Here is a 25,865-nt window from a genome sequence, read left to right as displayed (position 1 = left end):
ACGTTGCTTCTTCTTCTTCAGTTTTTTTTGGCGATTCGCAGACTATGTGCACATCGCCACCTACTGAACTGTAATGCAACCATCATTTATTTAGTTCATATTTTCCTTCAACTTTCCATTCTTTCTCCCTGCTTCCCTAGACAACTTCCTTAAAAAAAAAAGATGCTTTGTCCCCACTCTAGTTCAATCAAGACCCCATGATTCAGATGGCACTGCATGTTCAGCTCATCTATCCTCCTCACAGAACCCCTCATGATCCTAAAAGTGTGGAATAGCATCATTAATCTAATGTTTATTAAATTATTATATTCAAACCTGTACTATATAAGTACTGCATCAAAATACTGTACCCTACATGATCCCTATTATACTCCCAACCCGATAAAAATTCAAAATCCTTATATTTTCGACCTTTTTTTATTTAAATATAATATTATCTTTCTTCTCTCATCTTCATACCTACTACATTCAAATAGTACATGCTCAAATGTTTAATTCATCCACAATACTCACATAAACCATTTTCATGTACTTCAATTATATACAGTGATGAATTCAAACCTGAATGCCCAAGTCTGAACTGTTATTATAACCTCTTCTTTCCTATTTCTTCCACAATTATTCATTTTACTCTCTACCATTTGTATTATCTTATATACATATCTACCCTTACAGTCATTGATCCGGACCTCTTGCCATTCTTTAACAATATTTTCCCTTATAATGTATTTAATATCACCTTTACACAAAGGAACACGAACATCCACTTCTTTCCTTTTTAAAGCATTTTTTAGTTAGCTCATCTGCCACTTCGTTACCAGATATCCCTACATGCACTGGTACCCAACAGAATCCTACTTCCACTCCTTTCCAATGTATTTGCCACAACAACGTAAATATTTAATGAATCAGATGCAGAATCAGAACAGACCAACACTCTGTCTGGTCTTATCTCCTCCATCCACATTACTCCTATAATAATAACAACCATTTCTACAGCATATACTGTCAACTCTGATGTTAGTCTCTTTTATATAGTTATATCAAGACCTGGAATATATACTCCCACTCCTGTAATCCCTAGATTTGGGTCTCTTGAACCATCTGTATATATTTGAGTTCTTGTATAAAATCTTTCCTTGATATGCTTATTTACATGATATTTAATTTGTCCTATTTCTTCCCATTCTCTACTCTTATCTAGTATCTCCAAATCTATTTACATCAGGGAATATCCATGACAGAACTTCACTCCTTGTAGGTGATGCATTAAATATTCTGTCTACTTTTCTGCCACATCACTTATAATCCACCCAAAAACCCTTCCTTTATTATTTATATACTCCCAAAAGTTATTTAAAACACTAGAAGTAATATGGCTTCCAGCATCACTCTACAAGGTTGCCCAATATACCAACGACAATTTTTATTCTGCATAAATTCATTGGGCTTTCAATTGTCTCAACTAACAAAGCATTAATAGGTGTCAACTTAACTGCTCCTAGACATATTCTGAGGGCTCTGTACTGTATTTTATCCAATCGATTTTTGCACGTTGCTTGAATTTGTCCCTCCATGAAAAATGGAAGGATATTTTTTGGTTCCGCTTTCTTCAGGGCATCATTGTACAGCACCACCTGGTGGTGTGTTACTGCCGGATCTGTCCACTGATATATATATATATATATTCCCTTATGCCGAGTTTCCACTACACGATTTTAGGCCCGATTTTTACTCGCCGACAGTTTTGTGGAGATTGAAGACAAAAGCCCGAAATCATAGGCAAATCAGAGCTCGCTCCTGTGAACGATGAACGCAATCTATGAATTATCAAAGACGTGATCTGAGAGAAGAGCTGACTCCTCACTGATGTCAGTGAGATATCGAACATGTTAAATATCTGGACCTGTCTTGCGACTCAAAATTGCACAACGTGACATGTGTTTTAACTGAATACATCTGCAGCATTGACCTACAGCCAATGAAAGAGCAAGAAACGGGCACGGGAAGTTTCAGTGGGAGGAGTCCTGATGTACCTGCAACAGAACATCAACTAGCATGGGTGCGGTATCAAGAAACTCTCATTGGAACGAAGATATGGAGGAAAAAATTGTGTGAAACAACATGTTTCCTCTGAACTGTATCACAACTGGGTGGAGAAAGAGAAGAGTCGAAGAGAAATTGCAAATGCCTGCCTTTGGCACAAGACAGATTTAATCACCAAAACACAAATTTAATGTTGAACTGTTTTGAAAGCAATACAAAAGTGCTGCACTTAAGATGTGTGTTTAAAAACTAGAATTCATGTTTAGACTAATTTGCTGTTAATAATATATAATAAGTTGAATGTAATTTAGTTAATATACATGTTATGTTCATTGTCATAATAATTTAAATGATTACATATATTTTATTAACTGTTAAATTTAATATAGCTCGCTATTTTTAACTTAATGTTTTTGTTTTTTAATTTAGTTTGCTGAAAATGTCTTTAATGAAAAGACAGCTGAGGGCATTCACTTCCCATCAAGTACCAGTGACCTGGAAATATACAGAAAGGAGTTTCTCTACAGAAAGAGCACTCACTCACCTAGATTTTTAGATTAAGGTTTTGCTATTTAGTATCTATGATAAATAAGCACCAGTGTTTACATTTGTTAGTGTTTTAAATTAAACTTTTTCATTGTTATATGAAACCACTCAAATTTACATATGATGTAATCTTGGTCCAGCCTTTCTACGCCTATATTTTAGATGATCTGTCTGACCTGTGCCACTACTGTGGCATGAAAGATGGCAACAAGCCTCAGAAGAAAGCGTCGCTACAGACCCGTCACTCCACTGGGTAAAGAGCATCCTTGGTGAGTCAATAGATGTGAATGAGCAGGGCAAATTTGTAAATTTGAGTAAATTGTTTGTAAAAACATTCTTACATAAATTGTCACATTCACTTAAATGCAACAACTGAAGAATGGTTTTAAGAAAATTGTATTCGTAAATTTGTGCTTTTGCTTGTTTCATCAAGGAACCTCAATAATACATACAGTTTCAAAACTCCAAAACAAATAGGTTATATATTCAGTTTTGTGAACTATACAGACACAACATAATAGAAGTACCATGACAGTATAGGGACCTGTATAAAATTGCTAGGTTTATGTGTCTTGTGCTTTTCATTCTATCTTTCTGAGTTTTAATTGTTTTTCACAGATTCAGTGTGAAAAGTATAGCAGGTGGATCCACCAAGATTGTGTTGGTATTGACAGTAATTTTCATTGTCCAGCATGCCTTTACATTTATTTGTACTGTGTCAACATTCTATTTATTCTGTTCAAGACTTTGTGGTGGGACTGATAATGTCCTTCACACAGCATAGAAGTAGTATATAGACTTAATTTGTTATTTTCATTGGTTATTCTATATATAATTGTAAAATAACTTATTCTAATTTAATAATTAATTTAAACTTAAGTCATTCTTATCTATCTATCCATCCATCCATCCATCCATCCATATATATATATATTAGTAAAACAAATGAAAATAACAAATTAAGTCTACTAAATGTGTTTTCTTTTCATTTGTGAATAAACTTCACAAACCCTTTAAAACACCTAACACTGATTCATCTCAATTTAAGAACCTTTAATGTCTTTTTTTTTGTTGTGAAAACATGTAAGTCTCCCATTGAGCTCCTTATTCAAGTAATTGAAATGAAAGGTCACATTAAAAAAAAGAGCACTACTGCTAATAGTGAATACTGTATGTTAAAAATATGTTACTGTATTGCCCAATCTGGTGACCCTGCTGTATCGCCATGGTAGTTCACATCAGAGCAATACAGTTTCTGAACAAAATAGAGCAGTCCAGGCATCACCAGATTACATTTGGGTAACATTAAATCAATTCTGTGTGAAATAGAGAGGGGTAACAGATTTTGGTAACCTCTAATACTGCCGTGTCGGATTTGGTAACCCTGCTGTATATCTGCAGCTGTTCACATCAGACCAAAATGCTTTCTGGAATATGACTCAGAGGAGATTAGACATCACCAGAGTGAATTTTGTGAAAATAATGTTAATAATTGTTTTACTAAAGTAATATTGTAAGAATCATGGATAACTGTGTGGTAACTAAGGTTTAACTAAAATACCATTGTTAAACTAGTTACTGTAGTGAAACCATGGTTGATTTTTGTAATGACAAACAAAACAGAAGTCTATTTTAGTTTAGGCTCACAAATGTAATTTAAATTACCTATTAAATCATTTACATTTATGCATTTGGCAGATGCTTTTATCCAAAGCGACTTACAGTGCACTTATTACAGGGACAATCCCCCCGGATCAACCTGGAGTTAAGTGCCTTGCTCAAGGACACAATGGTGGTGGCTGTGGGGATCAAACCAGCGACCTTCTGATTAACAGTTATGTGCTTTAGCCCACTACGCCACCACCACTCATATAAATAAATAAATAATAATAAAAAAATTTAATAGAAGTATTGGTATCAACGATATTGAACTTGAAATTATTGGTAACGGATCGAAAAGAAATGCGGTATAACCCATCCTTAAAAGCCACTGATTGCGGATACTCTACAAATGAATGGGGAGAGCCGTAAACGGACACCTACCTGTTGCAAAATTGTCTGTGCCGTCTCTTATAAAATAGTATTTAAAATTTTTCATATTTGTTAGTGTAAAACATGTTGAAGATAAGCGGACAGGCGGCAAAAACAAAAATTAAAGGGATAGTTCACCCAAAATTATTTTCAATCAATTAATGTCATGCAAAGTCCAGTAAACATAAAAAAAAAGATAAATCAATATTTGATGTGACCACCTTTGCCTTCAAAACAGCACCAAATCTCCTATTTACTCCTGGACACAGTTTTCTTGGTTGTTGGCAGATAGGATGTTCCAAGCTTCTTGAAGAATTTGCCACAGTTTTTCTAATCTCAATTGCTTCTATCTCTTCATTTAAATCGCAGACTGACTGTTTTGACAAGCAGGACATTTTCACTTACGTCACTGGACATCACCAACAAACGGTGCTTGAAATGGTCTGTATGACTCCAGTAGTTAAATCCACATCTTCAGAAGTGATATGATGTGGGTGAGAAAATATTTAAGCCCTTTATTACTGATACTGTTTTATTGTTTAATCTATGATTAAAAGTGTCCAATAACATGGTGGTTAGATTAGTGAGTAGATTTCGGGTGGTTAGATTAGTGAGTAGATTTCGGGTGGTCATGTGATCCCAATATGGCAGCCCTCATGAGGAGACCCTCTCCATGTGTTGTAAAACAGCTTTTATTAAGGTTACTGATACGAAGACTGGAGTCTTCATCTCATGTGAGTGCTCATGATTTTATAAATATGTTTCAAAATTGCAATTAATTAATTGAGAAGTAAAACATTTTTTTTAATCAGGAAAAAAATGACTGAGTGCACCTTTAAGGCCCCTTCGTTCTGCCTCCTATTTATGCTTTTATCAAAATGCTACATTCAAATATTTTTTTTAATGTAATTTTCAGTTTGAATTATACCCTAGAACCACTGATCTATATATATATATATATATATATATATATATATATATATATATATATATATATATATAGATCAGTGCCTAGAACACAAAAACGATTAAAATGTGAAAACTCTTAATGGAATGGATCTGAAATTAATTAATTGTTGTTATTGGATTTTCCTTTTTAATACCATATAGTTTACAGCAGTGGGAATACCAGGACATATCAGATCATTTTAAAATAGTTATTTTCAAGTCTGGAAAAGTCATGGACATTAATATAAATATTTCGAGTTATGCTCTGCTCTAAAATAATTCACCAGCTAAAAATTGTCGTTTTGAGTGCAACTTCTTTAAAACGGGTTTTAATGATCCATATCTGCTATTCATGAATGACTGAAATATCACTAAAATTGAACATGAGGAACAGGGAACTTCTGTCACAAAGATAGTTATAGCCAAAACAGATGGACAGAAGAATATATACAAAGAGTATATTTCCCCGATAATTTCGTGTGACGAATCAAGTCTGTTGCCACGGCAACTGAAAACAATAAACCGAAACATCTTCAGCGGTGCAGACGGAACTTCAAGTGCATTAATAGGCTTAATTTATGTACATTTTGTTTATATATTCACACTGCAAGCATGATTTCTCAAGAATCCCTGTTGAAGTACGATAATCCAGTGTTAGTGAGCAAGAATACAGAGAGAAAATCACCAAAGGTGAGCACAGTGCTGTTTTTATGCTACTAGTAAATAAAAAGTATGCTTGACTAGTTAACAAGTCGAACAGTGACGGCAGCAGTAGCCTATGACATGCCTGCTATATTTCGTTTACATTATATATATATATATATATATATATATATATATATATATATATATATATATTATACATTTATATACTAACGAATGATTATTAATGATTAATATTATTATTGAGTGACATGGAATATGTACACTTTTAAAACATTAAATGCCATGCAGCAGGACTATATAAGTGTAACAACAAAGACGGTGAAAACTAATGGTCACTATATCACCGAATAAAATAAATAAACACATTCCCTTATACATGTATTCAGTTTCAACAAGAAAATCTGGGAAAATGTTCATGTTATTTGTAAGTTGCCCACTTGCAATCACTATGATGCAGAACCTCAACAATTTATATAATAATAAAAAAAGGGAACTATTTTGGTATGCTCTCTCATACTTCACCTAGAGTCACCCTTTGAAAGTGAATCCTCAACAGATGGCAGTCAGTGGTCCAGTCCCACCTCCACCCAAACCCAAGAGTACCCCAGAAGATGCCTACAAGCAACAAACTGAAGATATCCTAAATGCCATCCTACCACCAAAGTATAAAAACCTCATCCTTAACCATATGACTACCATCACACTGTAGTTTAGTTGGGTATTTGTTTACTTGTAAATCTTGCAAAATTATTTTGTTGCAGGGAATGGATTGAGGACAATCAGTTATGGGTGCAACCAGTGTCCAGTGCACCATGCACACGAATGGATGTCATTAACTTGCAAAAAGATCTGGATCAAAAACTGCAGCAGAAGCAGGCCAGAGAGACAGGCATTTGTCCAGTCCGTAGGGATCTCTACTCTCAGTGCTTCGGTAAGAAAACATGACTCTCGCAAAATATGTCAACAAAATATCCTGGTCATATTTAACCCCAAATCAGTGCAAAACTAATTCTGACATTATTTACTGGTATTGCCACATTATTTTCAGGTCACTTATGCACATTTTACCCCTCAATTCTCATTACTGTTATGCGTTTGGATGTTTTGCTTTTACTGTAAATGTAAAAAAATTTTTTCAGTATTGATGTAAAACTAAAAAGTACAAAAGGGAGTACTACTTGAATGTAAACTGGCGACCAAAAGTTTGGAATAATGTACAGATTTTGCTGTTTCGGTAGGAAATTGGTACTTTAATTCACCAAAGTGGCATTCAACTGATCAAAAAGTATAGTCGGGACATTACTGATGTAAAAAACAGCACCATCACTATATGATAAAAGTCATTTTGATCTGATCTAGAAAGACCCCATTTCCAGCAGCAATCACTCAAACACCTTATCCTTGAGGAATCATGCTAAATTGCTAATTTGGTACTAGAAAATCACTTGCCATTATATCAAACACAGTTGGAAGCTATTTGATTCGTTAAATGAAGCTTAACGTTGTCTTTGTGTTTTGTTTTGGAGTTGCCACATTAAGCAATAGACTGGCATGTCTTAAAGTCAATATTAGGTCAAAAATGGCAAAAAAAGAAACCACTTCATCTAGAAACTCGTCAGAAAAACCTTGTTTTGAAGAATGAAGGCTATACAATGCTTGAAATTGCCAAAAGATATCATACAAAAGGTGTATACTACAGTCTTTAAAGACAAAGGACAACTGGCTCTAACAAGGACAGAAAGAGATGTGGAAGGCCAGATGTACAACTAAACAAGAGGATAAGCACATCAGAGTCTCTAGTTTGAGAAATAGATGAATCACATGTCCTCAGCTGACAGCTTCATTAAATTCTACTCGCTCAACACCAGTTTTATGTACAACAGTAAAGAGAAGACTCAGGGGTGCAGGACTTATGGGAAGAATTGCAAAGAAAAAGTCACTTATGAAACAGGAAAAACAAAAAGTTTGTGTGGGCAAAGAAACACAGATATTGGACAACAGATATTTGGAAAAGAGTGTTATGGATCTTAACCCTATTGATCTTTTGTGGGATCAGCTAGAATGTAAGGCGTGAGAAGAACCCGACAGGACAGCCACATCTATGGCAAGTGGGAGTGGGGAACGTCCCACTCGGCCGTATAAGGCCCACGAGACCATTTTACCCGGCCCGTGAGGGCATTTGAGATATCGTTTGAAAAGTAAAGAAATGGCCTTGATTCAATTAATATGAAAAAAAAAAGTTCCTTTCAAATAATGTTTCAAAATATTTTAAATAACACCACAAAATGTTGTATAATAGACAGACATTTTAGTGTTTTTGGTGTGTGAGCACGTAACTGAATGCGTACATTAATTTCAACCCACAATCAGAAATTTCAAGCAATTGTATGGCCCGCGAATAATTTAGGTGAAATGTCATTTGAGTACCTAGACAAACTAACAGCTAGAATGCCAAGGATCTGCAAAGCTGTCATTGCTGCACATGGAGGATGTTTTTGATGAGAACTCTTTGAAGTAGTTTAAGAAGTTCTCACATTTGAATAATAATTGTCAAGTTATTAATGTTCTGACAGTACACTGGGATCATTTGAATGCACTTTGGTGGATAAAAGTACCAATTTCTTTCCATAAGAGCAAAATCTGTACAATATTTAAAACGTTTGGCTGGCAGTGTATAAATACAGCAGAATGAGAATTTCATAATTGACCATATATTTTTTTTGCATTGCAGCAATAAGAGTTAGGGGGAAAATGTGCAAAAACAGGTATGAAAAACCATAATGCCCCAGAACACTTTCTTGACAAGTTTTGTGAGAATCACCCACCCATGTATCAAATTATAATTCATTTAAATGGCTCTTGAGATTTACATGGCCTTCCCTTTCCCTCATAGATGAGTTAATCAGGCAGGTTACCATTAACTGTGCTGAGAGAGGCCTTCTGCTGCTGCAAGTAAGGGACGAGATTCGCATGACCATCGCTGCCTATCAAACACTGTATGAGAGCAGCGTGGCTTTCGGCATGAGAAAAGCACTGCAGGGGGAGCAAGGAAAGTCTGACATGGAGCACAGGGTACACGGTCATTAAAAAAACCATGTCACCCCTTTAAAGGGATATTTAAAATACATTTAAAAAAAATTCTGTCATTTTCCCTCACCCTCTTGTTGTTCAAACCCTATATCACTTTCTTCCATACAACACATTTTGGGCACAAACACACTGCAGCTAAATAGGGTTGTCAGTTCACCATTTAATGCTTAATGCCATGATGTGTACACACAGTTTGGTAATTTATGGGAGTGTCAGCTATTCTACAACCCAATTAACTCCCAACAAATTCAGGCAGACAACCACATTAAACAAATTCCACTGTGTGAATCCACAGCGGATTCAAAACAGGTTAAACTGGTGGTATTCATGTTTCTTGTTAACAGGTGCGAGACGCTGCAGCGTTGCTATGGTTATCACTTGTCAATCACCGCAAATGTAGGAGTCAGTCCTGTATTCTGTACAAGTAAGGAATGAAAATGTAGGGGATTTGCTCCCACATTTAAATGTGGCTGTCACTCCCAAAACTTCGTAGTGTGTACGTGGCCATGGAGATGTTAGGCAGAATATTAGTTTCAGTCAACATTCACTTTTCACCTGTAATTGAACAAAGTCAGTCATGTGTGTTTAGAAAAACAAGAGGGTGAGTAGGCTAAATGACAGAATCTACATTGTGGGTGAATGATCGCTTTACTTTCATTATCTGTAAAGCAAGGCCGACAAGCCCACATAGCATTAGCGTTTTCTGAGTGTAACAACTTTACATGTGATTGATAGATTTTGGAGTTGGAGAGTGAGAAGCGGGATTTGGAGAAGCAGGTGAATGAGCAGAAGGCTAAATGTGAGGCCATCGAGAGACGGGAAGCTGAGCGGCGGGAAATTGAGGAAAAGAAGCACGCTGAAGAGGTCCAGTTCCTTAAACGAACCAATCAGCAACTCAAGGTACAACAGGTCACATAGATGATATCATTTTGCCATTATGATGAATTATTTTTCAAATGGTTATTTTCTTTCTTTTTACTAGGCACAGCTGGAGGGCATAATTACCCTGAAAAATAAAGCCTGAATATTATTCAGAAAACATATATAATCTTTAGCTATTTTTTTTTCCACTCATAAGGTTAATCAATAAAAAGCATAAAAAATTGGCTGTCTGTATTTATTCTTTTCTCCAAAGAGAAGTATGAAAACAGTCACAGATACATTATCCATTTTTTTAATACTGCTAAATCAGGACATTCTCTTAAATGGAATATTCCAGGTGCAATAAAAATCAAGCTCAATCGACAGCATTTATAGCATAATGTTGATTATCACAATTTTTTTTAGACTCATCCCACCTTTTCAGAACCAAAAAAAAACAAAAAAAAAAACAACAAGGTTAATGGGAATTCCAAACTGGGGAGTGAAAAAAAAAACAAACAAAAAAAACACAATGGCACTTACAATGGAAGTGAATCGGGACAATTTTTTGGAGGGTTTAAAAAGGCAGAAATGTGAAGATCATAATGTTATTAAAGCTCTAACATTAATTCTTATATTTAAACAGATTTAATATTACACAGAAAAGGTCAGTAGGTGCTTTTATCACACAAATGTGATGTTAACACACAAGTTCATATTACAAGTTTTGTGGCTATACTTTGGAAATAGTGAGTATTTTAACATTTACGTTAAGTTGGCCCCAACTGACTTCAATTGTAAGTGCCTCACTGTAACCCAGAGGTGGGACAAGTTGAAGTAAATTGTGACAATCAACATTATGCCACAAATGCTGTCAATTAATCTTAACTTGTATTGAACCTGGAATAATCATTTCAGTTAAAAACCTTGTAAAAGCAGTGCTAAATGCAGTGGTCGCAGACTTTTGTCATGTTCACAAGGATTGCTGGTGCCACAGTGTCCATAAAGTGCATTGGAACGGATCACAGACCTTCACCTTTATAAAAATCACTGCAATTGACATCCAAATGTTCTAATTTAGCCACCAACATGACTATGGAAATGGTAATTAATGTGATGGGGTATTGGACCAGGTCTCATCACTTGGCTCGTTTGGCTCTCTTGTCATTTGAGGGCATTTTTCGGTTCTTATTCTTGTTCTTGACATTGTGTGTTTCATAATAGCGAACGCCCACTTTCTTCACTCTCTGGGCACGCTCCAGTCTTCTTTTCTGTTGGGGGGGGGGGGTTACAGAGAAATAGACAAATTAATCTGAGGAGCTCACATATATAAAATTGGTTTGGACAGATTATATAAAATGATTGACAGCAGCATGGGAGCTGGAGGAATGGTGCATACCTCTTTAGATGTGAGTTTGGTAGGCTGTGCAGGCTCCTCATCTTCCATAGCTTTCCTCTTTCTGCCCAACTGTGTTGCTGGTGGAAAACAAAGAGGATGACATTACTCAATATTTTAAAGCACCAGCTGACCTCTTATCATTGACCCATCACAAAATGGTAAAAAGGGCTATGGAAAAAATTCTTGCATACTTTTCTGCCCCAAAGTTCAACAGGGTTTTCAAATCTGTTGAACTATACAGTTTGTGTAAAGGCTGAGGGACAATTCATACTTCTACAGTATACACTGCATATAAATAATGTATTTAATATATATATATATATATATATATATATTTGAAAATTTTATGTTTTCAGCTTTGTTTTTAAAGAACATTCGTGTAACAGGTTAATTGTGCTTTGATACACACTGAATGGGCCAAATCTCTTAATATACAAAAACATTTGGCATCAACATGGATTCATTGGGTATACATTCTATTATTGGTTTTGACTTACCTTTCGGTTGCATATTCTTTGCAGCATTCTGTTTTGCTTTGGTTTCAGTGAATACTTTGTCAGAAAGACCTTTGGGGATGCTATAAAAGAGACATCAAGACTCATTACAAAGTTAAGATCAAATAGGGGAAAATGTAGCATAAATCAGCTAAATGGGCAAGTCCCTTAGCTGATCTGTAGGCTCTGACTGGAAAGATGGCTTGTCAACATCACAGAACATTCTCATAAAACAATGAAAGTAAACAAACCGTATGGCAGAGAAGCGCTTCGATTTGGCTCGATCAAGAAATTGCTTTAATTTGGAGATCTTCTCATCCAGCTCTTTATTCACTTCATGTGTGCTCTTGCTCTCTTCCTTGGTTGGGGGTTCAGTCACAGAGGATTTTCCATCCTTTAGTTCTCCATTCTGCTCATCCATTTGTTCTTTGGCCTCTTCCTCCTCACTTTCCTCATCTTTCTCATCTTCTGACCCTGAGAGATCCAGTAAGTCTGGCATTTCGACAGGCACAAGGTCCTCCTCACTGAACTCTGGGGCAACGTTTATTTTGCCGAAGTTCTGCTTGACATTGACAAAGATTTTCTGCATCTCCTCCTGTTTCTGTTTCAGCAGCTTTTGCACATCCTGATCGTTGGATGATTCCCCTTCCACGTTCTGAGCATCAAGACTATCTAACTCAGTCTTTGCCATTTCCATCTCAGGTGCTTCCAGCTGTGGTTGTGCTTTGCTCTAAGAAAGAAAGAAAAAAAAAAAAAAAGTCATCCTAGCTTAACTAGGTTTCAAATGGGTCACTATGGTCAAAAGGGATGCCAAACATTCTAAGATGAAAAAGCAAGTTTTATTTTTATGTAATTCACATTCATTTATTTCAAGAAAAAGTATTTGCACCAAGTAATCAAATATGAATTCAAGTTAGAGTATTTAGACTTAGGGAGCACACACAAACAATGCCTTCTGAAGTTGTTTACAATACACAAAGCTCCAAATTCACCAATGCATGCAATTACAACGATGAACTTAAAAAAAAAGGCTTTCCATTAAAGGCTTTTCTAAATATTCCATTTTGTCTGAGTCATTCCTAAGTCTGAGCATTTAATTTATTTATAGGAATCCAAACTTTATGGGAACTTATGCAATACATTTTAAAGTAGTTGGAAGAATGTCCATTTACCTCTTCCATTTCGATTCCAGGGGGCTTCACGAAAAAGGGTATACGTCCCCTCTGCCAATCATTCAAAACCATTTTAGAGACAGTAGACAGGTCTGGCTCTCCACCCTGTATTACAGGTACAAAACACTAAACATTACAGCACTGACATTAATAGTATTTAGAGAAAGATTACAATTTTGAAATGGAGTCTACAATGAAAAATGTTAACCAGTATGAATGAATCAATCAATCATTCAAGTTAACCAGTACAACCAACTTTGAATGAAAAGACCCTTAAAGGGGCAGTTTACGGTCAGTTCACCCAACATTTACTCACCTCCATGTTATTTCAAACCTATATTACTTTCTTACAAAAGTACATATTAGGCAGAATGTTCAGTCTCAGTCACCATTCATTTTCACTGTTTGATATCATTGAAAAGTGCATGGTAACTGATGCCATCAATCCCTTAATTTCCTATTCCAAGAAACCATTATTCTACCCAACATCTCCTCCTGTGTTACACAGAAGCAAAAAAGTAATACAAGTTTGGAACAACATGAAGGTGAGTAAATGATAAACAGAATTTTTATTTTTGAATGAACTATCCCTTTTATCTGATTTTGAGAAACTCAAATTGGCTATTCTAACTAGAAATGAGATGTTACCACTAATTTTTTCCACTGGCTCAAAGTAAGCAACCCCTCACTACTCAACTTAATCTGACACTCTAGAGGAAAGAATAAACAAATATGCCATGAGAACTCCAAGCTGACTGGACATCTTATCAGATGTGTTCCACAATCAGGCCAGACCTTAAGCAGTTTTCCGGTGCGAAAGGCCAACTTTTCCAGGAAGTCCTCGGCAGAGCTCCAGGACGGAATGCGGTATGTCTTCTGGATGTACTCTGCTTTTGCCCTCTCTAGCACCGCTCCGATGTGATCCTCTGGGGTTCGGATCTTCTCCACTTGGACCTAAGAGAAAAATTCAACAGATACAAATGGGACTAGACAAAGCTATTGGGATTACCCAATGTGAATGCTACACTAAGGTTTAGCAATCTTACCACTCCCTTCAGCACAATGTCAGTCTCACTGTCCTCGGAGGGATAGACGACCCCAGGGCAGTCAATCAGGAAAATGCGTCTCATTAGTGTGATATACTGCCAGACCTTGGAAAGAAATAAAAGAGTTGGTAATGGCATAAAGGCTGGGATTGAGTCATCGGACAGAGAGTGCCAGAGGCTAAACCAATTCCTCCATTTGAGAAACGGCAAGACTAAAAACATTTCAATATAAAAATGCAATTTTCTGAGATAAAAGGCACAAAAGCATGTTCTTTGGAGAGAGAACTTGTTGAAATAACTGTTATCTAATATAAACATCAATGAAAAGTAGCTTGTTTAAAACATTTTGATTTCATCAGTCTTACTCTTCACTACTGTATGTCATAATCGTGAGAGTTTTTCTAATTGATATTCAAAGGCAAGCATTGTATTTTTTTTTTTTTTGTTTAATTATATAGAATTACTTTTATTTTATGCAACAATGTCAACAAATTCCAGTGTTGACTGCATTCAAGGTTTAACATTCAGCCCCGTTTGCCAGTGAAAAAATAAATACAAATAAATTAAAAAGTACAAATATTCTTTTATTTACTGGAATTATAAAGGTCATTAATAAATACAAACCTTGATTTAGGCCTCTAATACTAGTTTGTTTTTAAAACATTTTTAGTGTATAAACGTATAGGTTAATAGTTCACTCAAATTAAAATTCTCTCATTTGTGGCGTTTCCATCAAAGTTGCGAATTTATTTTATGCTAAAAAACATAAATCAAAACATATCTCACAGTTCTGGGAGCACTGCGTGTGTGTATTCCTCCACCCTTATGACTTTACCATGTGGATCTACAAGATATTTTTCAGAAGTGTCAATAAACCTGCTCTTCGGCACAGTTCAAGTATGTATTCGACATATTTGCTCTACAAACGTTTTGTGCACTTTGGATTTAAGACACTGTTATTTCAGGATGACCAGAGCATAATTTCAGATGTGCTGATTGATGTGCTAGTTAGTCATTCAATAGGATTTTATTCAGAATATATATATAAAATTTAATCCATCATAATTTATGCACTTTTCTACATATCGAATAAAAAAAAAAAAGAAAAAAAAAAAGAAAAAAAAAAGTATCCACTTCAAGCGAGCATATCAATTTATATTACTCTGTGTATGACTTTGTTTTTTCTTCTGCTGAACACGAACCAAGATTTTTAGGAGAATATTCAGCTCTGTAGGTCCATACAATGCAAGTGAATTGTGATGCCAGAATTTTGAAGCACCAAAAAGCACATGAAAGCAGCATAAAAAAAAATCCATAAAACTCCAGTGGTTAAAAATCAATATTCAGAAGTGATATGATAAGTGTTGATTAGAAAACCGATCAATATTAAAATCACATTGATTTTTTGCGTCAAATTCTCATTCCAGGCCAGTAGGTGGCGATATGCACGAAGAACAAGAATCACCAAAAACAAAAGAATGTTGAAGTAAATGTGGACATTTATAGAAAAAGAATCCAATATTAATCTGTTTCATTGAATCAACCAACAGAGCAGAGATATTTTTCTGAAAATCTTTGTGTTGGGCAGGAAAAAAAAAAAAAGTCATGCACATCTGGAGTGGCATGAGGGTGAATAAATGATGAGAATTTTCATTTTTGGGTGAACTATTCTCATAACTATTATATTAAAAGACATTTGTCTGTAAATAAAGGCACAAAAGGGAAAATCTACATTTGTTTTCATTCTAACCTCCAGACGTTATCAAGTTTTTCCTTTGTGTTGCACTTTTTTTTTTCCACTCTCTGAGAGCCATTACGCAGTTCCATGTTTGTAAAATGAGAGGAAAACTTTGACAAGTGGATGACGTAAAACAAAGCCATTTAACACAAAAACCCGAATTCACACATGTTGCGGCCAAAATCGAAATGCTGGAAATCTAAGATGTCTAAACTGTTAACACATGCTAGGAGCTGGCATGAACATCTTGCTTGCATGTAATCTTCCACTCGCAAGTGGATTCTGAAATAAACAATGTCGGGAATGTTTAATGTCATGTAGAAGAGTCGTTAAAGCATCTTATGTTTATGATCAATAGATAATGGACTGCAAATGGATATTACGTGTACAGAACATTTAACTTGAGCACAAAATATAAAAGAAACTGCACTGTAATGAAGTTAATATTACTTCCTTCAAGATTCATGGGTCTTACCTTAGTCTCTCCAGCAAGGGGTGCTACATTGCAGACTTTTTTGGAGCGCAGAGTATTGATAACGGAGCTCTTTCCAACGTTGGGGTAACCAATGAAGCCAACACTGATCTGCTTTTTGTCTGAGTGGAGCTAATCAAAAATCAACATGGACATGTTAATACAAGGCAAATAACAAATTACATTTTTAAAATAAAAAAAAAGCAATAGCTCAAGTGTGATTCGGCCAGTTGATAGAACTGTCCTTTGCTCTCCCGTGCCAGTGCAACGTTGTCACTACATCTTACAATCACTGGTCATCCATGTTTCTATGCCATGCAAACCTAACATTTGGTTTTCTGTATTTGTTATTGGATACCGACTCTCCACTTAGCCCCATCTTAAAAGTGTTACTGACCAATTCTATCTTAGTAACTGGTGCCATCAAGTGTTTGCCGTTTTCTAACTCGCAAGCTCTCTGTCGGTGGAACCACCATGAGCTCGCACTTGCCGTTTGATGTAGCACTTTTTTTAACCGTGATCAATGCTGTGAGAGCTATAGGTAGTACTGGTATGCTTCTTCACTCCAGCAGGAAACTCATTTAATCTCATTAACTCATTTTCTCTTCGGACTTTCTGGTGGATCACATTCCTGCTGATCATTACCATACAAATCACTCTGGACTACACTGTTGACTTGGGTTCCATTGTTGTTTGAAGTATATTGTGCTTGTTGGTTTATGGTTTGGTTTGCTTGTTTTGTTTACATGTACTTTTGTTTGAAAATGCTATATAAAGTAAACAAGCTATTATTAGTGATAGAAACTCATTCAATTGTATGACACGGTGTTGCCAACATGGCAGCGCCCATGATTGGTTGACAAGGTGTAAATTTAAACACCTCTTATTTGTTTTCTGAGATGTCTTGAGAATTCTGGACACATCTAATGTGAGTGCACATTCCCAAATAATGCCAATCATGTTAAACCTTTTTAATAAGCAAAAATTTAGTGCACATTCAATTTTCTAAAACATTGCTTTGCAATGTACCCTTCATTCCAGCCCACGAAAGAATAATATCCAGAGTATATGAGAATATTTAGCAAATAACCACTTAATATTCCATTTATTTCTATGGAAAGTTCTGCAAAGCTTGTCAAGGGCTAGCAATGGCCAAGAGGGTCAAAGCTTAGCAAATGGTCAACGGTTGTTGCAAATTCTACAATTTAAACAAGTCACCAATGTAATGTTATCTAGCTGGATGGAAATTGCATCATATGCTACTGTTTTCCAATGCGTGTTTACATCAACAAAATACAACAGTTTTAGAATTTTTTGCACACCTAAAAAGTATGTTGCTAAAAACAACTTTCCTTGTCCTTATTTTTAAGCCCTAAAATTTCTCACACACCACACACATCTGTTCCGTGGAATCTATATTGGGGGAAAAGAACTTTGAACATCCCCCACACATTCCATTTTTTACAATAAAAGGGGAACCGAGAACCAATAAATGGAAAGTTGATACATTCTTACAAAAGCTTCTTAAATGTCATTACACCTGCAGATTTATATTGCTTCCATGTAACCAGGATTTTTTTAGTCCTGCTTTTTTCTACCTCTAAAAGAGTGTCTTGTCATATATCCTTCAACAAAATTTATGTTTTAGCCCTCTCTCCTTTTTAGTATTTCCAAGTTTTTGTTTATGGCTGAGGTCCCAAAAATAGCACTGAGGCAGATGTGAAGACAGGAATGGAGCATTGTAATGAGGGGTGGGGGGCCTGGTACCTGGCCTAAATACTCTTTCAGAACACCTGCTGCCATAATGGACCAGATAACAAGCATGACCTTGTAATAAAACCGCAGCCTAAGCGGAGAAATTCTGTAGAGTGCAACTGCTGTGCATCTAAAACCTTCACCCTTTGTTTCCAAGGCATGATAAATAGCAGACATAAAATGCATAGTAAACATTTACGGTCTCACCTTGCCAAACTGCCGCAGAAGCTGAATAAGGGAGCCCTTGCCAAAGGAGTTGGTAAGGCTGGCGTGAAAGGCCAGAGTGGGGTATTCCTGAGAAAGCATCGCAACCCAGCGTTTCTAGCAAACAGCAAATAAGGAAGATACAATCAAAACATGTTCCACAAATAAGGTCATTGAAATATTTTTTTTGGGAAATTTTGTTAAATAGTCTAATGAAGTCCATGCCTCCAAATGACTAGACACTAGAGGGGATCCAAGTAATGGTTTGGGATTAGAAAGGGCTGAAGTTAATGGGACAGTTCCCCCAAAAATGAAAACGGTCATAACTTACTAACCCTAATGTTATTCCAAACATGCATGACTTCCTTCCAAGGAGATGTTGGTATAATGACAGCCTCAGTCAACATTCACTTTCATTGCATCTTTTTATATACAACGAGAGTGAAGGGTGACGGAGGCTGTCATTCTGCAAATATCTCCTTTGTGTTTAATCATTTTTTTCATTAGTTTCTAAAAATGCATGCAAACAATTTGCCTACCCATGCACTCTCAGACACAACATCAGGGCAATATCTGGACTGGCATGTTATAATATTCTCTTTATGGGCCATTTTACTTGTATTACTGTAGCCTCAGCTGTGTTATACAGATATATTCAATGCCCATCTGAACACCTCAAATGTGACACATTTAATAATAAAAAAAAAAAAAAGTTTGGTTAAATTTCCTACCGTGACCCAAGTGGGAATAAGGTCGCACTTATTAAGCACAAAGATGAGGTGTTTCCAAGGCTTCTCCTTCTTCAGGTAGGACTCAATGCTCTGAGAACGGGTGCCCATAGGGTCCCGAGCATCCAACACCTGAATAATAACATCTGAGGAGTCGATCACCTGTATAAAAATGGTTCAGTGGGGATGTGCCATCAAGTAACAATAATATGGCTTCCATTAATACTTTCTATGAGCATTCTGATGGTCAATGGTCATTGTCACCTTATAAAGTTCGCCCCAAATCCTCTTTGACTGCCCCTTCTTGAAGATTTCCTCCCGAACCTCATCCCTAAATTAAGTAAAAGTGATGGTTTTTGTTCATTTACCCATTTCCATCATGACAGATCTGCGTTTTCCAAGCAAACGGGACATAGCTAAATTGTAAAGGCAACACTCACACAGTCAGTGATTGGTACAACTGTGCTGAGCAAATGTGACTCAAATTGTTGATTCGGTACAGCAAATATCAACCAAATTGCTATAAAATTTGGTTGCGAGTCCCTTCAAAATGATAGAATGCGGTTGTCAAATTCTTTCATAACTGAACTGTGTGTGAACAGAACTGCATTTAGCCCTCTAATCCACAATGACAACCGTATTCTGTTGCTTTGTGAATGTAACCAGTGAAAGTTGAACTCTTCTCACCTCACTCCAGTGTCCTCAGTCACCAGGTCACGGTCTTTCTCAGCAATGTAGCCCTGAGCTAAGACCTCTGCCTGCTCAGCAAAATCCTTCAACTCCCCCACAGACAAGTTGGGCCGCTTTCTTTGTGCCTTTGGCCCAAACGTTGTCTCGAACGTCTCGGTGTCCAGAATGTGCACCTTGGAGTTCTAAAAAGAAAGAGGAACAAGGGACACATTACAGAAAAATTCTGTCATTCAGAATTACATGTGTCCTGACCCATATGTTTAGTAACCATGGAAATTTCAGTCAATATCACAAGATCTTTTAGGATTGAGGCAGGACATTTCTGTATTACAGGTTTACACAGTAACTGCAAGATTGCAGTACATTTTCAATGGGGAAAAAGTTGCCACGTTTACAAGCAAAGCATGCAGCCTATTGTGTAATGCCTTAAGTGTTTTGGTAGCTCTCTGTGGTCCATTCCCGAGAGGAAAAGACCCAAATGATTCATGGGAGAACAGTGTACTCATCTGCAAAATTTATGACTGGCTACAGTGTGTCATAAATTGGTTGAGAATTTTAGTTACACAATATAAATTATATATACCCCACTATAAAGCATAAGTGAAAGAACAATACACAATACAGCAAGCTAAACCTGTGCCGAGAAATAAACTGGTTGGTAATTTGATTGTGTGAATGAAGAAAATGGCCTTTTATCAAGGCAAAAATCAAACAAAAGCCCATGGAGTATTAAATAAATTTCTTTCAATTAAGGGTACAGCTGCGCCAGGCCAAATAGCAATCTATAATGACTTTAAAAAATAACAAAAAGGGAAGCAATAGAGGGTGGAATAAAACAAGCAATTTACAGATCTTGTCAAAACTAGTTACATTTCTCATAAGAAATCCTACTTTTGGTAAGATTGCATTTCCAAACATTGCAGTGGATGATGAAAAACAACCTGATTTGAGGTTAACCACCACATCACAACATGTTCAAAATATGTCTGAGAAAGACGTGCAACAAATGTGCACAAAGAACAGCGCAAACAGACATGACAACAAACACTGGACCAGTTGATCAACCCCACAACTGAAAAGGAGAGGATGAAAATCAGTGGGTGAAACGTAGCAATGCCTTTTTATTACGCTGTAAATATCCAACTTGAAATTTGTCAGATAAACTACATTTTTAAAGTTGATTGAACCATGTAAAAAATTGAAATTACATTAAAAAAAAAAAAAAAACAAGTCAATTCTTACACATTTTATAACATTACTTTTTATTTAATTTAAGTCAGAGCAACTTACAATGTCAACAGTGACCACATAGTATGTCAAATTTGGTGGTGAAGGTAGAACTTACAGGCTTTTGAGCATGCTCAGTTTGATCACTAATGCTCAGTCCTGAGGGGGCCATTTGTGGCAGAATAATCCAAATTTAGCTAAATAACGGCATAGGATTGTCCATTTAGTGGGCACCCTGTAAGGCTAAGCACTATGAACTTTATATATTTGTATCTGCTACTAAGCATGCCCACTGGAGAAGCATTGTGGCTGAATACCCACAATCCCTTGCGCTTGAATTTAAGTGTGTTTGGTCAAACCATACTAATTTATGACGACATGTAAATAATCTGTTTGGAATTAATTGATGTTTTAGCTCTATGTGTTTTTGTGTTGCTGTGAAAAGTAGTTTAAAGTCACAATCAGTGTGATGATTAGTGTTAAAGACATTTCTTAAGTTATTAAGTAGATTTAACTTCAAAAACTTCACAGTACTTGTTACCTACACCACCAGTTAAGTTGGACCAATTGTTTGGTACTTTGGTGAGGCTAACACATGATCTTATTTAGAAATTAAGTTCTCCTTAATAAAGAATATCTTTTTACATTATTTTCTAGAATATTGAAAATTATGGACAGTTGTCCAACTTAATAATCATCATTATGTATATTACATATAATTATTAATAATCATGAATTTGCTGAACTTATTGTATTTTGTTATTGAAACTTACAATCCAACTTAAATTGTTAAACTGATACATCTAATTTGCCTGAAGTGGAGTTTCTTCCTCTAAGGTGGAATACCAAACACAAACACAAGCCAGTCCTAAGGTAAAACATAAGCGGAGTGGAACTTTCATTTCACAAATTCCTAAAAGGTTTTGCCCACACATTGAACAGTTTAGGTGAAGAAAAATAGAGCAATACAAAAACATTTGCAGAAGGCACACAAGAATCTGAGCAAATCATTGTGTTTTATCTTGAGCACATAGTTTTATTTTTTCTCTGTTCTTTACTACTGGCAGATGGCAGGCCCTTAGGTGCCAAAAAGCAAGCTCTATCCCAAGTAACAGTACACCTCCAAGATGAGCCTCCTGCTGATTTCACCTTGAGAAACCCAACAATGCTCACAACAAAGCTACAGCACTATTAAATGCAACAATAACTGACTAACAGTGAACGCTGCTTGAATAGCATGCACAATAATTACTGATCAATAGATTAAATGTGTTCAAAAGGCTCCAAAGTAATTTGAAACTCCCTTTCACCATGTGCACTACGACAGAAAGTTAACAAATATGAACCTACAGTACTTGTTTGCATACTCACATGTGCTTTGATTCGGTCATGCAGCAAGGACATGGGTAGCTTGCTCTGTCTCATCACTACTCGGTAAGGATCTTTCTTTACTGCATTCATGTCATCCTGGAATTTCTGCAAGGATGACTGCTTGATGACACGTGTATTGGCTGTACAGGTAGCACAAGGAAAACATTTTGGAGAGATTAGTATATTCACATATAGTTACAGAATTGCTCCATGATATGTGTGAAACAAAGGACCTCTGCTTTGATTGGCAATATTCGTCACAATTGGTATCAATATGTATTTTGGACTGTATGATCTCAAATAAAGTGTTTAATATGCACTCCTCTTACCAAACCACTTGATGTTGGGCTCAACTCTGGCAACAGTCCCAGGAGCAACTGTGCTCTGGTACTGCAGGGGCTTGATCACCTTACCACGATTGTTGCTGTTGTCATGAATGAAAAAACAAAATAAAAGCAGAAGTGCATGCTTTATTACAACTTAAATACTTTTGATCTAGCTAAAACCTCACAGTCCACTATGACTGGAGTTTATTACCATTATTGATAGAGGTAATTTAGAAAATGCTTCCATTTTTTAAAGATCAGACTTTTACCATCTCTGCTTCTGTCTGTACATATTCAAGCGTTTGATGGTGGCGCGGTCCCTCATGTTGTTTCCTCCAGCTCCCTTAACTCGGTCTGCGGAACAGAGAATGTTAAGGATGCCATTATACATACAGTATAGTCATTTTAGCTATGTGTATTTTTTACAGATTTATTCATTTGGTCCTAAGCCAATTCCTGATTTATTCCACATGCATGCATGCATGTGAAGTTCTGTTTAGCCATGGGGTCACGTATCATGATTATATGCAAATTAGCTCGTGTTTAATTAATACCTGATGCAGAAAAGACCTAAGCTACTGCACAATTTAAGAGAGACAGCCTTAAGTTTAATAACTAGTTTATAATGAGAACCCCAAACATTTTTGAAAGCGTTATTTAAGACAACAAACAGTTCGACAGAAATGTAGTAATATCTTGTAAAGCATTAATTACTCATGCAAAACAATAAAATGGATTAACAGTAACAGAGAGATTGAAGGCACAGATACGTCTGGCGCACAATGACATGTTCATCTATACACCAAGTACAGCCAGAAGCTTCAGACTGATCACTGACAGCTTTGCCAGAAGCCTTAAATATGCACAATCAACGAGCTTCCCGTACACATGCATTATTTACCTATACTGCACCGAGCAACGGAGAAAACATAATACTATAAAGATTTATGTACATTATAAGAGTTGGCTAACGCTTTAGCTGGCTAGCAGTTCACATTGAGGCCAGTGATTTATTTCAACTTACCGGGATTGCTGCTGGAGGTTGAGGGATTTATGGAGCTTTTCCCCTTGAACTGTGGCTTAACCATGGTGACGGACGGACTGACTGGGAACCCACTTGGCTCTGTAATATAGAGAAATTAAGCCGGGTTTCACACCACTGCAGACTTCCACGTGCTCTAATATAATACCAAACCCGGAAGTACGTCATCAATGAAGCGACAAAAATAAACGGGACCCCCCCGCTGTGCAGTTCTTCGCAAACTGACATTAAGAAAACATAAGAATTTACATTATTTGTTTACAGCCTTGCAAATATTACAATGGCACTACCATGTTTTTTCAATCTACTCTGTTCCTAGCATTTTTTTGTGTGTGTGGACATATTCATAGTACTACCATGGCATAACAATGTAAACCATCAAAGCAACATAATATTACCATCTGATATCGCAACACATTCTCACACCCCAAGTCGTCACATATGGACGCTTGGCCAGGACCCCTTGGCGTCACTTTTTGACGCACTGGGTATACCTTTGGCGTCATCGTACTATGGTATCACCAGACTATTTATCTGTTATGTTAATGTAAAATAAATGAATAATAATAAAGTTTAAATAAGAAATATGATTAATGTAATAGTCCGGGTCCATTTCATGTTAAGCTAAATCGACAGCATTTGTGGCATAATATTAATTACCACAAAAATAAAAGTAAAAATGGTTACAATGAGGCACTTACAATGGAAATTAATGGGGCTATATTTGGAGGGGTTTAAGGCAAAAATATGAATGAAAAACTTGATTTCGAACATGTAAAAATAATACAATAATAAAAATAATAAATAATAATAATACAATAAACAAGAAACAAAACAATATTAACTTATACATGTCCGAAAAGGAGTAGGAAGAAGCATACGCTTATTTAATCCTACCCCTTCTCCACCTCTAGTTAATAATCATCAAATTGGCTTCATAATTATATCATCTTAATCCTATCTTAATATATTATTTACAATTACTACGTATATTTATGTTTATTCCCACACACCAAATAAATAAAGAAATAAAAAATACAAAGAAAACATACATATTTTCATATGTAAATATCCACCATAAAAATAAATAATGTAAAAATAAATAAATAATCTGTGTGACCCCTTGGTCATACCCTTCTTCCTCGCTGTACCTTGTAAAAACCAGCTTATAATATGAAGCTTATAATTTTATAAAAGCACTTACATTAATTCATCTGTTAAAGCTTTGGTATTATTTAAGCTAAGTTGTTTAAATAATAATTTTTACAGTGAGATGGAAAGGAGAGAGCAGGTCAGTCAAGAGCAAAGAACCAATCATAACAGTGGACTTTTACTGTCAAGTTTTAAAGGAGAATCAGCGCCAAAACCGAGCTTTTCTGACAGAGGGTCAGAATGAGGGTGGAAAATGATTATGTTTTACAAATATATTACTGTTTTGTGTGTGTGTGTGTTAAAACTTTACTAATATTATAAGTGAACCTCAAGGGACATTAAATAATAAAAATGTCATGACCCCTTTAAGTCTTTTTTATCTTGAAATTAGTTTTGTGTGTGTGTTACAAATGGAGGTATAATATATATATATATATATATATATATATATATATATATATATATATATATATATATATATATATATACATATATAACTTCACTGTATACCCAGAAGAGGGCATGCCTGCATAGTTATTACTAAAGTAGCATTATTCTTTCCTGTGTCTGTGAAAGAGAGTTGAGCTTCAGCCAGTGCGTCTTCACTTCATCCAATCAAGACTTTATCCTCTGTTCTCTGAACAAATAAACAAAACGAATTTTACATCATAAAAAGATATATGACTTACCTGTTTTGCTTCAACACATGTTCTTCTTAGTTATTCTACAAGATTGAACTAAAGGTCAATAAAAATAATTTGGAAAAGGAAAAAAAAAAACTACATATATAGTCAAAATGGAATTAAAGTAACATTACACAGATGCAGTTAAACTATTTTCAAATTTAACTAAACTAACTAT

The 25,865-nt window shown here is 35.8% G+C and overlaps 2 protein-coding genes across 3 annotated transcripts; one reads left to right on the top strand and one right to left on the bottom strand.

The window, feature by feature from the left end:
- Positions 1 to 6,079: 6,079 nt before the first annotated feature.
- LOC127657927 (axonemal dynein light intermediate polypeptide 1-like) lies at positions 6,080 to 10,424 on the top strand. Its single transcript, XM_052146920.1, has 6 exons — positions 6,080 to 6,261; positions 6,764 to 6,900; positions 6,999 to 7,168; positions 9,131 to 9,309; positions 10,063 to 10,227; positions 10,310 to 10,424. Exons 1-6 carry the CDS (start codon positions 6,184 to 6,186, stop codon positions 10,349 to 10,351), a joined length of 771 nt encoding a protein of 256 aa, XP_052002880.1. The 5' UTR covers positions 6,080 to 6,183; the 3' UTR covers positions 10,352 to 10,424.
- Position 10,425: 1 nt separating this feature from the next.
- LOC127657926 (nucleolar GTP-binding protein 2-like) lies at positions 10,426 to 23,992 on the bottom strand. 2 transcript variants are annotated; one of them, XM_052146919.1, is made up of 17 exons: positions 23,835 to 23,992; positions 23,080 to 23,164; positions 22,814 to 22,908; positions 22,608 to 22,624; positions 22,485 to 22,571; positions 19,884 to 20,068; positions 19,461 to 19,527; positions 19,200 to 19,358; positions 18,472 to 18,585; positions 16,513 to 16,641; positions 14,300 to 14,404; positions 14,049 to 14,207; positions 13,254 to 13,358; positions 12,333 to 12,811; positions 12,085 to 12,164; positions 11,588 to 11,664; positions 10,426 to 11,459 (listed from the first exon to the last, which is right to left on the bottom strand). In XM_052146919.1, the coding sequence occupies exons 1-17, from the start codon at positions 23,896 to 23,898 to the stop codon at positions 11,328 to 11,330; spliced, it is 2,139 nt and encodes a 712-aa protein (XP_052002879.1). In that variant the 5' UTR covers positions 23,899 to 23,992; the 3' UTR covers positions 10,426 to 11,327. The 2 variants fall into 2 exon arrangements, with proteins under 2 accessions (XP_052002879.1, XP_052002878.1); XM_052146918.1 differs by having other exon boundaries at positions 22,485 to 22,624.
- Positions 23,993 to 25,865: the final 1,873 nt, after the last annotated feature.

This window comes from Xyrauchen texanus, chromosome 17 (assembly GCF_025860055.1).
Source record: "Xyrauchen texanus isolate HMW12.3.18 chromosome 17, RBS_HiC_50CHRs, whole genome shotgun sequence".
NCBI classification, from domain to species: Eukaryota; Metazoa; Chordata; class Actinopteri; order Cypriniformes; family Catostomidae; genus Xyrauchen; species Xyrauchen texanus.
The sequence above is the reverse complement of the archived record's forward strand: the minus strand, read 5'-3'. Positions and strand labels throughout refer to the sequence as shown.